Source organism: Chlamydotis macqueenii, chromosome 2, assembly GCF_036417535.1.
Source record: "Chlamydotis macqueenii isolate bChlMac1 chromosome 2, bChlMac1.mat, whole genome shotgun sequence".
NCBI classification, from domain to species: Eukaryota; Metazoa; Chordata; class Aves; order Otidiformes; family Otididae; genus Chlamydotis; species Chlamydotis macqueenii.
Genome location: NC_141557.1, coordinates 141,842,230 through 141,858,944, shown reverse-complemented (window position 1 = coordinate 141,858,944; position 16,715 = coordinate 141,842,230). Strand labels below are relative to the sequence as shown.

At 40.6% G+C, this 16,715-nt stretch overlaps 1 protein-coding gene across 1 annotated transcript in view; it reads right to left on the bottom strand.

Moving 5' to 3' along the window:
* The window catches only part of GRHL2 (grainyhead like transcription factor 2), a 69,213-nt gene that overhangs the window by 25,513 nt on the left and 26,985 nt on the right, over positions 1-16,715 (bottom strand). The window contains exons 7-9 of the mRNA XM_086742519.1: positions 15,295-15,406; positions 9,813-9,907; positions 830-988 (exon numbers count right to left, since the gene is read on the bottom strand). Of these exons, the coding sequence (XP_086598645.1) occupies positions 830-988; positions 9,813-9,907; positions 15,295-15,406 (366 nt within the window). The remainder of the gene's footprint in view (positions 1-829; positions 989-9,812; positions 9,908-15,294; positions 15,407-16,715) is intronic.

The following is a 16,715-nucleotide window of genomic DNA, read 5'->3' as shown; positions in this document are numbered from 1 at the left end:
TTAAATAGATGTAGGCTCCTGAATCCCTGAACCTTGATTGGAATACAGGCATCAACTCTCCCCTGGAAGATCTCTCCCAGCAGGGTTGAAGTAATTGGCTGCTAAGTGTTAAACACACCTGCAACGTGGTCAGGCTCACATCTAAGAATCATCACTGAGATAACATTTCCAAGCAATTGTTTCTACTCAGTGATATATACAGCTGATCGTGACACTGTCAGACTCATTAAGGCATGATCTATGTTCTGATGCTGAAAAATCTTACCAATTCCCACAAACAACTGGAAAAATCCATTCTAAAACAACAAAATTTTGCAAAAGAGGGAGTGAGGAAAAAAAAAAAGTTACTGAACTACAAATGGGAATGGTTAATATACTTTTGCAGTTTCATAAGAAAATCCTAGCAAGATAAAACAGAGACCTCTCCACAAAGTTTACGTTACCTATCCCAGCTGTTACAGCCAGAAGGGATAACATCATCAGAATGGCACTTGTGCGAGGCTATGGCGAGCACTGACCTTCCCAGTAGAGATCTTTTTATGTTTGTGCTTTCGATGACATTTTTTATATTCCTGTATCACGACCTTATCATCCTTGAAAAGTCCAACTATTGCTCAGAAGCTGAGGAATCAGGGCCAAAGAGGTCGCAAATCAGTAAAATAACTGCATGATAATCTGCTAGACTTATGATATAGCTGGTACAAATTCTACCATGAAACAATTATTTAAGGAAAGGAAAAAAAACATTTAATTAGGTCTAAAATACAGCAATAATAAGCTGCGTAACACGGTTTCTCCTCTATCCATGGTAATTGTGCTTTCCACTTACCTTGTCACAAAAAACCTTGATCTGGCAGTAGGCTCGGTGGATGGGTTTATTGCTGCGGTTGTTGTAGCTGTATGTATCGATCTGAATCATCAAAGGAAGCCCTTTTACTCCTTTTTGTGAGGAGAAGTCTGTGCTCAAGCAATTCACTGTGATGAAAATCTGTATGCCAGAGAGATTACTCTTAAAATGTGGTACAAACAACTATCGAACTTCAGGAAATACATGACAATAAAAGGGAAAATAAAAGCAGATACTTCCCCCCCCAAAAAAACTTTAATTCAGCCACGATCCACACTCTGGCAATTCACATATTTATTTTTCACTTCTGGCCTAAGTCCAGCAAAGATGCTCCCACGCTAGGAAGGATAAACTTTTAAGGCATGTATCAATGCTTCATTTTGGATCAGAAGCTCACATATGAGGTGAATCATTTGATTGTCCGCCATGTGTTTGTACAGCACCTGGCAGATGGGTCTCCCACCACTAAGTTTCCCAAGGACTATTTTGATACAAAGCAAGCTGTAACCATGAACTGAAATATCACTGCTATCTTTCAGTCAGGACAGTGTGCATGAAACCTGAGAGGTGAAATTGGATTAAAAAAAAAAAAAATTTTCTTTCCAGTGATGAACATAGAACCATAGAATCATAGAATCATAGAATAGTTAGAGTTGGAAGGGACCTTCAACGGTCATCTAGTCCAACCCCCCTGCAAGAAGCAGGGACATCCCTGACTAGATCAGGTTGCTCAGAGCCTCATCCAGCCTGGCCTTGAACGATTCCAGGGATGGGGCATCCACCACCTCTCTGGGCAACCTGTTCCAGTGCTCTACAACTCTCATTGTAAAAAATTTTTTTCTCGTATCTAATCTAAACCTACCTCCTTCTAATTTAAACCCATTACCCCTTGTTCTATCACATGTTCATTACATAGTAATTTTGGCCATTTATTGACTTAATTCTACTTTTCACTTTTCCTCAGCTTAAAATACATCAGCAAAAACCCAAAACTGTGAACTAAGGAAAAGGACAGAGAAAATCAGCAGTATGTATTTCCTGAGCCGGGAGGATGCGAAACCTGCTCCAGCAGAATGAGCACTCTCAGAAAGAGATCTCTTAAGAGAAAGGCAGCTGAGAACAGAGAAGGGCTCCAGTACGGCTGGTGGGGGGATACTTTCCCCTAATGGCAGAAGTTAACATTACAGTCGGGTTTTTTACGATGGAGCCAGAGCAGCTTGTTTGCCTGACTGAGCTAATGGCACCTCCGCATTTCTGCTTCTGATCGTATCGCAGAGCTGCATTTACAAATGAAATAGTTGAACTTTAACTGCGGGGAGAGGAGGGAGACAGGGAAGGGCCCTAGGTGAAACTCTGATTTTGAAGCTGATAGTGTTATTTCTGTTTCAAATTACAACTCGGTCTCCTCCAGCTCCAAAGGTAAGTGTGGATATGGGTGCATATGCCTTTGAAATATGACAGCCTGAATTTTCATTTGCCTTCAGACTCCTACAGTGTCAGGGCAATGCTTTAAAGTGTATGTGAACACAGAGCAGCAGAATGAGATCTGGCATAAAACAGAATCTGGCCTTGCTATATTTTAGCCCATACAGCAGAGGGATTTTTCACCTGGAGTACTGTGTCCAGTTCTGGAGGCCCCAACATAAGAAGGATGTGGACCAGTTGGAGAGAGTCCAGAGGAGGCCACAAAGATGATTAGAGGGCTGGAGCACCTCTCCTGTGAGGACAGGCTGAGAGAGTTGGGGCTGTTCAGCCTGGAGAAGAGGAGGCTCCGGGGAGACCTTACAGCAGCCTTCCAGTACCTAAAGGGGGCCTACAGGAAAGATGGGGAGAAACTCTCTAGCAGGGTCTGTTGTGATAGGATAAAGAGCAATGGTTTTTAAATAGAGGGAAATAGATTCAGATTAGACATTAGGAAGAAATTTTTTACAATGAAGGTGGTGAAACACTGGCACAGAGAGGTGGCTGATGCACCTTCACTGGAAATGTTCAAGGTCAGGTTGCACGGGGCTCTGAGCAACCTGATCTGGTTGGAGATGTCCCTGCTCCTTGCAGAGGGGTTGGACTAGATGACCTTTAAGGGTCTCTTCCAACCCAAACTATTCTATGATTCTATATATGTTAAAATGTGAGAGGGGACATGCAGGCTTTGCATCTACCCAACAGTTTATATCTACACATTTGCTGCACACTCAGCTGAGAAGTAAAAAAAGACCTTGTCCCACCTTAATCATCTACATACTCTGTGTGTCACCTCTTCTGCTGCCTCCAGAAACACAGAGCACAGTAAGAGCAGCTGAGGAAGACAGACTTTATAGTTTCAAGAGTCCCCATACAGCAATAATAGATTATTCAGCATGAATAATAGATGGATGTTGTAAGATTCAATATCCTTGTCCTGACACTGTAATACATCAAGATCTCTCTGAGGAGCAATGACTGTATGTTCATGCGCACAAAGTGTACTATACTGTCATATCATTTGCACCTCGTAGATAGACAGATGTATTTGAATTAACACAGATCATTTATTTTGGGGAAAATTTTCTGTCTCCACACAATCTTCTAGTAGCTTTCCTGTAAAGCACGACACTGACTTTGGATTTGGAAAACACAGGGGGTGTGCAGAGAGAAGAAGAGAGCGTAAGTTGTGTTCCTTGAGTTGATTTTAGGGCTTTTTTTTTTTTTCTCCTTTGTATGACTGAAGATTTGCATTTGCACCAGTTTTAACATTGTGGTGCAGCAGGATGCTGCGGTGAACAGACCTGGGGAACTGTCTGGACAGATCCCTTCTCTCTGCCCCTGCTCTCACCAGAAACTCTCGCTTCCCCAAAGCAGTGGCTGAGGAATGCCGCCTGCTCTGAGCAGCAATGATTTCACTCGCCTGTCCAAGTACAGTCTGCTTTGCCCTTTGCAACCCTCACCTTTTCCTCCTTCTCAGCTCCTGTGTGTAATGCAGGTACTCCCACTCTCAATGAGACAAGGAGCAAAACAACCCCACAGGCAGCCACAGAAAGATTAAGTTCCGCTCTAGATCTCTTGGAAGACACCCAGATTTAAGATCCTCCTCGCTATGCTCTCTTGCATAGTAGAGTTACATGGTTAGAAAATGTAGAGTTAAGTAGAAATGACAGTAGCAACCATAGAAATCACTGTTTGTTTTTTTTCCGCAGGGCCCTGTCTACACTTGACTTGGAACTATTTTAATGGATGTGACTAGGGCTGTACCTGAATTAATTTACAGACTTTTTTTTTTCCCCTGTGCAAACTCAATTTTAGCAATATTTTGCTATCAGGAATGAGTTTGGGTTGTCGTTATAGTGATGTCTTTTTTTTAATGTCAGCATATCTTAGATTATAGCAATTAATGATAGAGTTCCACCCATCTAGTCTCCAGCTCAGGCATGCCATTGGCAATGGAAAACTAATTTGGAGAAACATTTGGTGCCTGAGAAAGTTTTAAAAGTGGCCTAAGATAACAACAACTCTTCTGTTTGTTATAGAGCATGTCTAGAAAAAGCGCTTTCTCTTTCGGGGAAGGCGCTCCTCCACAGTGTAGCTGTTATTATGTGAATTACTGACTGTTTGTTAAACACTGCAGCATAATTAGTGATGTACAAGACAAACACAGTAACCTGCCTTAAGAGAAAGCAAGGCTCAGAAATGCATTTCCCCTTTTATCATTTAATCCAGCCAACAAGACTCCTGCTGCGGTCTCTCAGCTTATACACTTTAGAGGTCTACAGTTACGAAACATCTAATATAACCCTTTTATTACTATTTACGTTTCTGGCTCCCATCACCTCAGAAAGAGCCAAGAGCAGAAGGCGAGGAAAGAGTATGTTATAGCACAAAATCAGAAACTTAAAGCAATTTCTCTACTGAATATTGGCAATATAGAGAATCTATGGCAGGGTTATGGGTCTTTACAAAATCCTGTTTTAAGGAGGTTCATCCCTGCAGACTATAACAACAAAGAGTTAAATGACCTGTCTCTTAAATGACTAACATCAATCCCATCATTCCTCATATACACAGAAACTGCGGTTTTATAGTTTCTCCTGCCAGCCGTTACCTTATAAATCCCATACAAAGGTAAGACCTTTGTTTTATTTCAATACAAATGTCTCCAGCAAATGTTTACACTACTCTTTTGAAGCTTCCTCAACCCACACCACACCCCACCAACTACATAAAAATGCCATTTGCCTTCAATCCCAAATGCATACTTACTGAACCATTTGTATACACTGAAATCTCCGTATTATTTGCTACCAGAGGTTAACTGTTCTTTAATATATACATGTGCATGTGCATGTATGACATATATATATATTAAAAACTATATATGCAAGCATACACACACAGACATGGGTTATTAAACCAGTTTCCAAGTCTAATTCTACATAATTTCTGGTACTAATTCCCCCAAATAAAGTATCTTCCTCCAACCTTTACATTTGAAGAGTAGAGAAAATATTAATTTCCTCCCTAATGAAACAAAATTTGATCGAAGTTAGGGAGGAAATTAATTATTAGGAACAAAATAATTCTTATACTAGTCAAAGCTTGTCCTAAGTAATGCTAGCAATGTTAAAGAAATACAGATTGTCACAATATGAATCACTGATAGACCATGCTGCTCTATCAGCTTGATTGCCCACTGGAATCATAGCTCACTTGGGCCCATGATATCTAAGAACCTAATCCTGCAAATCACTCACTCATTGAAAATACAGCTTATTACTCTATGGGCTATGCCAAAACTCATTAAATAACTGGAAAGGTTCCCAGAGGCTTCAGCATGCTTTGGATTAAAGATCTACATTTCAGTTAAATATAGCAGAACAATGATTGCACACAAGTATACACAACAACTGCACAGCACACAACTACTGTATACACCAGAAAGCATGTGCCAGCACCTGCCTGAATAACATATCTGCCAACATGTCTGTTTACCGCATGTCCGAGTTGCAGCGCTTTGCAGATATCAGTGATTTCTTGATATAACTGAAAGCTTTAAGATGACATTTTTCTTTAGCAACTGTTCACTGAAGTCACACCTTTAAATTTAAGGTTAAAAAGTACGTTCCATAAAAATATGATTAATATATTGTTTCAGAGCCAACACCATCCTAACAATTATAAATTAGCAAAGTGTTAATGAGAAAGAAGGCATATCTGAAAGAGCTGGTATGATTTGACAAACAATCTCCTTTAACCAGGAGAGTTCTGGTTCTTAATTATCTTTCTTGCAAACTAACTTCTGTCAGCAATAACACTGCAAGCAGGCAGGTATATACCTACAAAAAAATGAAGCTGAGCTCTCTGTTCAAAAGCCTGCACTAGAACTTTGTCAACCAGCCAGATGCTGCAGCAAAATCTTCTGTAGGGCAACAGCAAGGCAACTAACTACCTTCTAGCATATAACAAAAAGACTTCTAAAAGATGGTTAAAAAGTCAGCCAGGTCTTGTTAATTGTTGTTGTTTCCTCATCTTTTTTTAAAGAACTCTTTTAAAAATACCAAACATAGCATTCAGGTTCAACCAAATGGAGCCAACAAATCACCTTGCGCATAGATGTTGCATATTTGTATACAGAAGTAAATCCAGGAGTGAAACGAAGACGGACAGTACAAAAGTAGTTTTTCACTTCCTACCTCTGCTTCATTACTGCACAGTATTATTGTCTCAAGGAAGCATAAGGAAGAGTTTGACATGGCTGTAGAGCCTTCTCCTCATTTCCCTGTATCCTGCTCTGAACCACAAGCCCCACGGTGACATCTAGACAATGGCCCCAGCAGAAAAGGATGTTGTTCTAGAAAAATGTAAGGATGTGTCAGGCCCCAGCTCTGCTCCGCCAGAAGGCAAAGGGACTGCTGTTGTCGACCAGATACAGCAGAGGAAATGCTAGCAGAGTGGTGTTTCTGACTTTGGTGCTGTTCCCTTAGTCCATGGAAAGTTACAGTGAGATTATTCCACAACTCAATAGGTACTGTACAAGATTCCCTCTTCCATTAACTTGTTTTGCCAAGTAGCAATTGGAAGACAAAGGACTAAGTATGAGGAGCTGGAGTCAACATCCCAGTTCCCTTCATGTTACTGAGGTGACAGAGAGGCCTCTGCCTGTACTCTCTCAATGCCTGTTTCTTCCACGCAAGATCCAACTGAGATGCCGCCTTACAAACCCTTAGCAAACTCACCGTTAACAGGCAGATTCTGGCTGTTATACCCTCATCCTGAAGGGCTTCCAGGAGGAGGGTACTGCTCTGCTTGCATGTGGGAGGAGAAATCTGGCTTTAAATCAGCTGCCCTCCAGGTGGGGTAGGAAAGTGAGAAATTTGATGCTCCAGATAAATCTTCCTAGATGTGGGTTCAGTGTCCCAAAAGAGACAGGGACATTTGTTTAGGTGATTTCTGCTTCTTCTGTTTGATTTTTCAAGATCGCTCCCCTGTGCACTTCCAACAACCGGTCTGTTTTCTTTATTTCTTCCCAGGCCAGTAGAGCGCTTCATCACATCACGTCTCAGAGGCCCTGGAAAGAACTGCTCTGTGCCGCTTTTGTCTGACTCAGAAGAGAAAGGTCTTTGTGCCTGTGAGGTTAAGTTTTAATCTTGAAATTGTGGTGAAAAGGGAAAACAACACTGAGTAGAAACAATGGAGCTAGTTTAAAGATCATCATTCAAAAAGCTTAAGAAAAGAGAGTCTGTAATTAGGCCTTGAAATTCTTCATCTCTCTTGGATGAGGTAATTGCTGAAGAAAAAAACGCCTTCAGAAACGTGCCTCAGAGTCCACAGCTTGCAAACACCGCAGGGGCATCCTATGGGAATCCCCAGACCCAGCAAAACTGGTTATTGTATTAGACTCTCCAACAAGAGCAAGCATGTGGGGTACGTGTACATGTGTGCGGGGAGGGAAATACTTAAGTGCATAGTGATAAGCTTTCAGATACAACCTCATTTATGCTTGAGAGCCCAATACCAAAGCATGTTATTAACCCTCTTACTTTTATCAATACACTTGCAATTCAAGCTCCTAAAAGATCAGATATTTGATAACGACCCCCAAAATAAATATACATAAACCGATTTGCATTTTAATTACTACTTCCTGCAGAAATGCAAGTGGCTTTTAAAAATTTAATTCCTGACACTTTTTAAATCCAGAACAATAAGAAAGTCATTATTTTTAAAATTTACTAAGTTATATTTCCACTGATCATTGTGAGAGTTGTGTTCTTAATGTTGTGGGACCCAAGGCAGGAGAATGTGAATGGCGTGAGATTAGAACAAAATGGACAAGGATAACACCTGACATTAGCGGATGCTACTTCCTTGCTCCTAGATCAACATAGCCTTGCTAAGTCTGGCTTGTAGCTGCAAACGCCAGTGTGTTAAAGAACTGCCAGTCCTGGCAATGGGGATGGTAGTTGCCAGCAGGATGAGACTGCCATGCTGTAGCTCTGGTAGTGCTCCTGTAAAGATCCTTGGGGAAGTCCGTCGTGTTGGAGAACCCAAACCTGTATTTGCTCTATTTGCTTGCATACCAATCATGTGCACACAACTGTCATCTGTTGTAACTGCAGAGGACAACATACTGCTGTATTTTGAAATTGAATAACATAATAGGGGCATATCTGGGGCAGTGAGAATGTAATCATTCCATGAGTAAATATAGCTCCATTAGCAACTGGGCCAAGTACAACTCTGTTTACCAAGGCCAGCTTTTGAAAGAGCTAGATAGTTTTCAGAACTATCGTCTTTTCTTTAGTGCTCTATTCTTTTAAAATGTGCATCAGAGATTAAAATCTCTGTTACTACAAACGGCAGCACCTTCAGTCAGCACATCAGGACAGTAAGTGTTAACGCTACCACTCTATGCTCAATGCAATCTCTCACAGGACTCACATGCTCAATACAACTAGTGCTCTGTTAGAAATGCAGTGGGGAATCGTGCATGAAGATATGTCTGTATTTGAAAGATCCTTAGCATTACTTGAACACTGTGCATTTTCTATTCAACATGAAAACAGAACCAGGAATTTGCTAAGCTCAACGGTGTTTGCTCTTTATTATTTCTACATCCCTGAGAGTCCTGTATTGTCCCCACTCATTTTACACAGCCTACTTCCCTTGTTGTTTGCTTTCCAGGGGCCAACTACTTCTTACAATTACCAGCTGCTTTTCATTTCTCGGACACTAGTCCATGCAGCTGAAACACTCCGCCACCTTTGGATAACTTTATCTATAAGAAACTTGTTAAGGTGTTCTGCTGTCCTGGTTTATAAGGTCCACTGTAGCAGGCACACCCTTGAATGCAAAACCTCATGTCTGAGGGTACCTTAAAAAAAAAAAAAAAAAAAAAAAAAAGAAAGAAAGAAAGAAAGAAAGAAAGAAAGAAAGAGTGCGCCAGTTCTCAAAAATATGTTCATTCCCTATTGCAAGGACAGTCTGTGTAGTACTATAAAAAATAATGGCACCAACACAAGGGAAGGCATAGTCTAGCTTACAGAATACTGATTACTGGAGGTGTTAATAGTGTAGAAAGGAAGTTGATAATTTAGAGAAAGAAAACATTCACCTGATGTCCTACACTGAATTTGCAAGTAGGAAAAAAACTTTCACCATTTCTCAGGCCGGGCCTATTTTAAATGGAAAATCACTGAGAGGCCACAAGTAAGAAAATACACTGTGAGAGCCCTGCAGGTTTTCCTCAGAACTACACCTCTATTTGTCAGCGATACCGGTGTGAATGCAATATCATCCCAACAGCCATTACATATTGTCTTGCCTTTTACAGGTGGCCAGAATCCCTGCAGTCAGTGAAAGACCAGAGTTTGCCTGGCTTTGCAGACACTGAGCACTCTCACTTCCACCTACCCTTCTTACTATTTGTTAAAAAGGAGAGAAGTGGAACAGTGACTAAGGATGGATGGTACTTATCTGCATGGCTTTTCCTCACCTTTGCCTCTTCATTGACATCCCAAGTAAAGGACACAGCATTGAATGCGATTTCTTCAATATTCCCAATGGTATTAAAACTCTCCTTGTAATCAGCTGTAAGAAATAACAAACAAACAGAAGACTCATGAAAAAGATTTGAACTTTCTAATTGTACTACATACATCTACTAAGATGTACTACATACCTCTTTGCTTTTTCAGACGGGTTGTCTAAAGCATCAAAACTTCCTCTTGTATTGTTTATGTTGAATTATTAATAAGCTTAAGTAATATACTGCAGCTTGAGTCTTATGCATAGTACGTAACTAGCTAACGTTCTTGCAAAACAATGCTTGCTCTCAAAAAGGATGCAGTGTGACTGTAGTGGGAATGAGTGGGTGCATTCACTAGCTTGGTCAAGGAACGGCCAAATCTGGAAATTTAACTAAAAGCTATTCAAACTTTTAAAGGGACTGTTCAAACCTTGACATAAATAAATGACATTATGAGAGATCCTAAACAAGCTTTCTAAAAAGCTAAGGGCTATCATTAGAGAAAATAATCAATCATATAATTTCAACTTACAGGAATTACTGCACTGGATGGTGGATCTCTACTCAAAAAAAAACCCAAACAAACAAAAAAAAACCACCAACAACAACAATAAAGAAAAAAAAAAAACAAACCAAAACCCCACACAAAACAAAGAACCAAAAACACAATGATCCTTTCTTCAAATATGGTACTAAAATAGCAAGCAAACAAACACACACAAAGTATTTTAAAATTGTCTGACTACAAAATCTGCACCCTCTTATCACTTCTTTCCAGAGGGCTGTTACTATTATCAATAAGCTAGCGTTTCAGAAGGAATGCAAAGCAAGAGGGAGGACGTCCAAATGTCAAAGATGACCCAACCCCTCCCTCAAAAACAGTAAGGGTGCAAAACCAGATAAGACAGACAACTTCCAGGTCTTCTTTATAATGGAAAAGAGAAACAAGCACCCTTTTTCTCTCCCTTTGCCAGCAAGTTTAACACACTTTCTTCTTTTTGATGACAGATCAAGAAGAAGACCAGGTTTGTAAGGAGGTAATATCCGCTTGATTAAAGGAGCTTCCAGATTCTTCACACAAATGTATCAAATCTCTGTGGGACATACACACTTCCTTAGAATCCTTCCAGGGCTGTAATGGCTGTAATTGGTGCCAGAGGGTTGAGATTATGTCATGCAGCATTCTTGATCTAACCAAACCTGCGCTTCAGAAGCACGCTGATTCTTAGCTTTGTAATCACTTACAGCAAAAGGATGTTTCTGTATTCTACAAGTAAGACCCTCAAATGGTTTCAATATTAGTTTCCTCTGCCCTTCTAAAAATAAACTATTGTTCCAAAAAAATAAAATCATTTAGAATAAAACCATTGCTGTAAGGAGAATTATTTAACATTTAAGATGTGCAATCAGTATACTTTTCTCTCATCTGAAATGTAGGAATACTGGCATTTAATTGGGAAAGTGAAACTGTGTGCCTGGAATATGCGAATTATTTTGGATGCAGTAAAAAGTCACTGTTTTGGCCACAGGAGCAGCACAAGATATTTGGTGATACAGCAAGTGAACACAGTCTTTGAGAGGGCAGGCAGGCTTTTCATTCCTATCATGAACTTGGATCTCCCTTCTAACTGAAGTCATTGGCTTCACTATCTAAATTCAGTGTGGGAATGCAAATGAGAGGAATTAGAAGACACATAAGTAGTTTAATATGCATGTGCACACATCCACCCACCCCTTAAATTTATGATTCACCAGAAAGTGCCTTGTGCAATTGACTGCTGCAGATGGGCGTGCTGTGTAGGTGCACTTTGGAAAGACATGAACAAGATGTCTTGTAAAGACACATGTTTTCTTCTCCTGAAAGGCTGTCAGAACCTCACATCCCACCAACCCTTCCCTTCCCCCAACCCATGCTTCTGCTTCCTTAATTGCCATACACAAATCTCACGGAGTGTCTACGTGACATGCTGTTTAAAAGCAGAAGTGCATTCTATTCCCTTCAATTTACAGATAATTAAAGAAGGATCCTCAGTTGATTAAGAAAGCATTTATATCCAAGGAGCTTTGAAAGTTGTTACTGTGACTACAATTTTCCCTCTTCTTCTGCTGTGAGTTACCAGAAATAGAAAATTTGGGTTCTTCAATATGCAAGAAAATTACAATACAGGAATTATTTCCTCTTTTGTTGGGTAAATTTCATATTAAACAATGGCAAATTTCAACATTAAACGGTAATTATTTGCATGCATTACATACTATTGTAGTAGTTTTTGTATCAAGCGCATGAATAATACAAACTATCCTGGGAAAAATATGGGCAAAACTCTGGAGCACAAATAACCATAATCTAAAGCTTCTGCACCCACTCTTTATGTCCATGTTTGAACCTGTTCCAGTATTTACCAAACTATGGTACTGATTCTGAATAATCAATATTTGCTGCATCTAGTATTGCATTCTTTACTCAACATTATTTTAAAATAAAAAGCTAGCAATCCACTGTCACAGCACAGCATTGGAAAAGTCAGTTGTTTGGCTTTTTTTTCCCCTCACTCCTGCTAAAAACAGTGAAAGTGCTTCCTTCTTCAGAATAATCCGTAACAGCACAAACCCTAAATTCTGGAAAAGACCTTTCCTTCTTGCTTAATAAGCATCAAGTCCTCAGGTTTATTCCTCAAGCACTAAGGACTTGCTTACATGTAAGTACATGCTTATCCTATTAATATCAATGCATCTTCAGATTCAGTACTGCATCTGATCCATTCAGCCATCCTTCCTCCCAGGAGGTGCACCAGCCAGTACACAAAACAAATTAAAGCAGTGACCCCTGCATGTCTGGAGTGAGGGAAAACGTCACTCTATTTCCTCTGATCTCCAGAATATAACTGGAGGCCAGAAGACAGACTGACAGACTTGTGCCACCAGGGAAAGGAGCACAAGCAGAGTCATCACCCCTATCTGAGGGCTGAAAAGCTGGACCTAAGAACTAGAACATCCCCAATTAATTTGATCCTCTGCCTGCTAAGTCATGGTTAAAAGTGCATTCATAAACAATTAAAAAGGATTCACAGATGTTAAACGCTACAAACATTAAGTTAAAACAGTATTAATTACAATAAACATCTATGGAACAGGTTATACAGATTTATGGCTATTCACAGATCATTTTAAAGGAGTCTAATACACGATTAACCCTTTATATACTGTTGAGAGTTGGAGTGAAATCCAAAATAAAAGAGAATCGGGGCTACCAGCAGATTGCCAGACTATCCCCTGAAGATGGGACAAATCTGATACACACTCCTGTCCTTAGCAAGCTTCTCGCTGCCTGTTTAAATGGTTCTCCAGGGTCTATCCTGGCATTTTGTTAATCTCCCTCATAGACATCTAATTCTCTCTGTTAACTACACAAGGTGTGGACACTAACTCAGTATTCCTTTACAGGAGACCTTCAAGGATCTGAATTTTTAATATGAAATAAAATTTTCATAGAGCTACACAATAATTTAGCTTGGAACGGACCCCTGGAGGTTATCTGGTTCAAACTCGACCCTACTCGTGCTCAAAGCATGGCCAACTTCAAATTTGGATGAAGTTGCTCAGTTAGATCATGTGATGATAAACTGGAAAATTTTGCTAAATACAGCCTGATGCTTGTATGGGTAATGTAGTTGGGAACCATTCTGCCCTAATAAGCCCAATATCCACAACATAAATACTGAAGAAAATGAAACGTACTTAAACACTGTACTTGGTAAGAGCTAAGGCCATATTTCAGTTGTTCTCAATAAAATACTACTAAGCAACATCTAGGTCTTTCTTCTGAAAATGCTGAGGTGAACTGTGCTCTTACAGTTCTTATGCCTGACATATCAGTAAGTCTTACTATACTGGGCTTTGTTCATGTTTGCAGTCCAAATAAAGAATACATGCCAGAGTGCCTCAAAAGTCAGCACAGACCTATTTCACCTCAAATTAATGGAAAAGATATTAACTTTAACACAGCTAAACAAGCAGCTCATGCACAGCACTTGTTTTGCAGAGCACTGTTTTACAGAGTATGTATCATAAGCTGACTCCTTTGGGTAAGGGGGCTGAAATGTGCCACTACAGCACGAGTGTGGTGGAGTCGGAGGGTGTTGGAACGGCAGTGGAACGAACTCCTCAGCACATACCTTCGAAGGTATGAGCATTAGCACTGCAAGCTTGTAGGGACTAGCACAAAAAAACAGGCAGCCTTCAGAAACAGCTATGAGTGGCATACTTGCTCTTTTAACGTGTCATGATAGGAGTCATTTGGTCTAGAGTGGAGGTTTTACTGCCTTAACTACCCCAAAGGACAAAAAAAAAAAAAAAAAAAATGTTGGGGAAACAGTTCAGCCAGAGCTATGATGATAAGACAAGAGGCAGAGAGGAGATTCAGGAAGAGCTGCTTTGACCAAACACACTCGACTTTAAATAGCGGCAGCCTCTGTGGAGGCTGTGGCATTTGAAAGTCAAAAGGGACTACAGGTGTAGGACCATTAGGGACTGATTCCCAGCACTGGAGGTGCTCAGTCACCCCTGAAGTCTTGCAGTACTCTCTCCAAGTAACCCTGCTTCCCCCTCCCTCCTCTCTGCCCCCTCTCATTCCTGCCATTCAATGGTTTGGTTCCCTCAGGCGGTCAAAACAAGATAGACTTTGTCTGCTTTGGTCTCCAACTCCTTTGACTGGAATCCACTGCAGATGGCTGCGTGTGTAAATTGCACGTGGGAGGGAAGAAGCGCTTGATGTCTAGACACTCCCACAGATTTCAACTTCAGGCTCTTTGGCAGAAGGTACATGTTCTTCCTCTGCTGAAATCTCCCAAGCATGCAGATAGGGCAGTTGTGGCTGAAATGGGCTTGTAAATACTTTAGATGGGATGAACAACAGGTCTCTCAGGATAGTACACTAGAGCTTGTTTCTCCCTCACATCTCTCTGACACCAAGAAGACTCAAGAACTGGGGGCGTAGGAGTCCTGTGCCCTCCTTTGTAGCCACCATAATGATGGCACCTTCACTCCCAGGCTGCACTTACACAGCAGATTAGCTAACATAACTGTTATGTGGGCTGTCACTGTTACTGGATCAAAGAGTGGATCAGCCTTTGAAAAACTAAAGGAAACTGCCACTCCTGAGGAGGCGTAGACAGCAACTTCCCAGCAGCAGAAGATGGAACACCATTAAATAAGCATGCAAGAGGCAGCTCTTCTTTGTGACTACTGAGGATCATTCCTTCCGCATGGTCTCCATCCCGCTTCATAGACCCCACAGCCCAGTCCTAGCAGGGACGAGCCACTGCTAAAAACTGTGGTACAAGCCTTGCAGCCACTGCCAATATATCCCACCACATCCCTGTACAAGGTACCAGATCTTTCCACATTCTGCAATCTTCCCTAAAACATCTGGAAATCCTCTTACACTCACCAATGTCAAGGACCCTCTGTTTAGCTGTGTGCTGCCGAGAATGCCAGTATTTCCAGTATTTCAGCTGTTCGTCTCTGTTTTTATCCTCACTGAAAACAACCATGACCACGCTCTAAGAAAATCAACAGCAGAAATTGCATTAGTTAATATAAATAATTAGAAACACAAAAATTAAAATCTCCCATGTCTCTAATTCTGTTCCAGTCATTATACTCCCCCAGTACTTTGGTTGTAGAAGATTTCTGCTTTTTATTCCAGTTCAATATTGCAATGTATTTAAATACTCTGGGCAAAAGAAATGTAGTTTTAAAATAATGCAGGGCCTAGGATTATGTTCTTCATAGTCCAAACAAAATTTATTCATATTTTTAAATCTAAGAAGTCTAAGTTTCCTTAAGTAAAAAGTGGTCATTTCAAAGTCAGAGGATCCTCAATTCCAATTCTGATCCAAGTCCAGTCCAAGTGTTGGAGTTCAGATTCCTTGTCACTCTGGAAGATGACATTGCTCTGTAAAGGAATGTGTTGTTATGGAGCTGAGGCTCACTGGCTAAAGGCAGGACATTTTTAGTTTTACCATACATAGTCCAAATACTCTTCTCAGAAGAGCAGAACTCTTGCATATATGTACTTAATGACAAACTCAGTGTGACTACTTACTGAGTTTCGCTGAGCTTTTCAGTTCAAATTTTGAATTCCCTTTGTTAAACTGTGTGATTCAAAGAAAACAGATTGAAACTTCATGCAAAACTCCACATAAGTAATAAAATGTTTTTTTTTTTAAAGCCCTGCTGTAAGCAAGCAAAACAAAAACCACAAAACAATGAAAGAATGCTCATACTAGGTAAACTGAAGTGAAAAGAAGTCACAGAGGACAAAAAAAAAAATCACTTTTAAATATCCTCTTTTGTTCCCATTCTTCCTTTAACCCTGAGTCACCAAGCTCATAAAAAATACCATCAAGCTGTTTCATAAGCCAAGGAGCTGGATCACAATTGTTTCACAATCTATGTCCTTCCACACAGGCGTCACCATAACCCTTCACGTGCTCTGTGACCTTCTCTGTTCCACCTATAAAAGCCAAACATCATCACTGTGTCTTCCATGTCCAGCTGCTGCGTGGGCACAAGGCAGTACATGCCGTGGATGAACCCTGAGTTATACATATGCATACTGGCTGGCCATCAGGTATGTGCTGGCTGGCCAGCTGATGCATTAACCAGAACTGGCAGCGCAGACTGCAGCTTTTCCACCAAGGACAGCATTAATCTTTTTCCTCCATGAACCACTTACATGGAACTTGTAGAGGTTTAATACCTTCAAAACCTCTTGCCCCTCTGTCAGGTTTGGATGGAATTGGCAATAAATTCAACAGTCGCTTGGCTGGGGGCCTGCCAAACAGAACACGATCGTGAAAGTTGTGT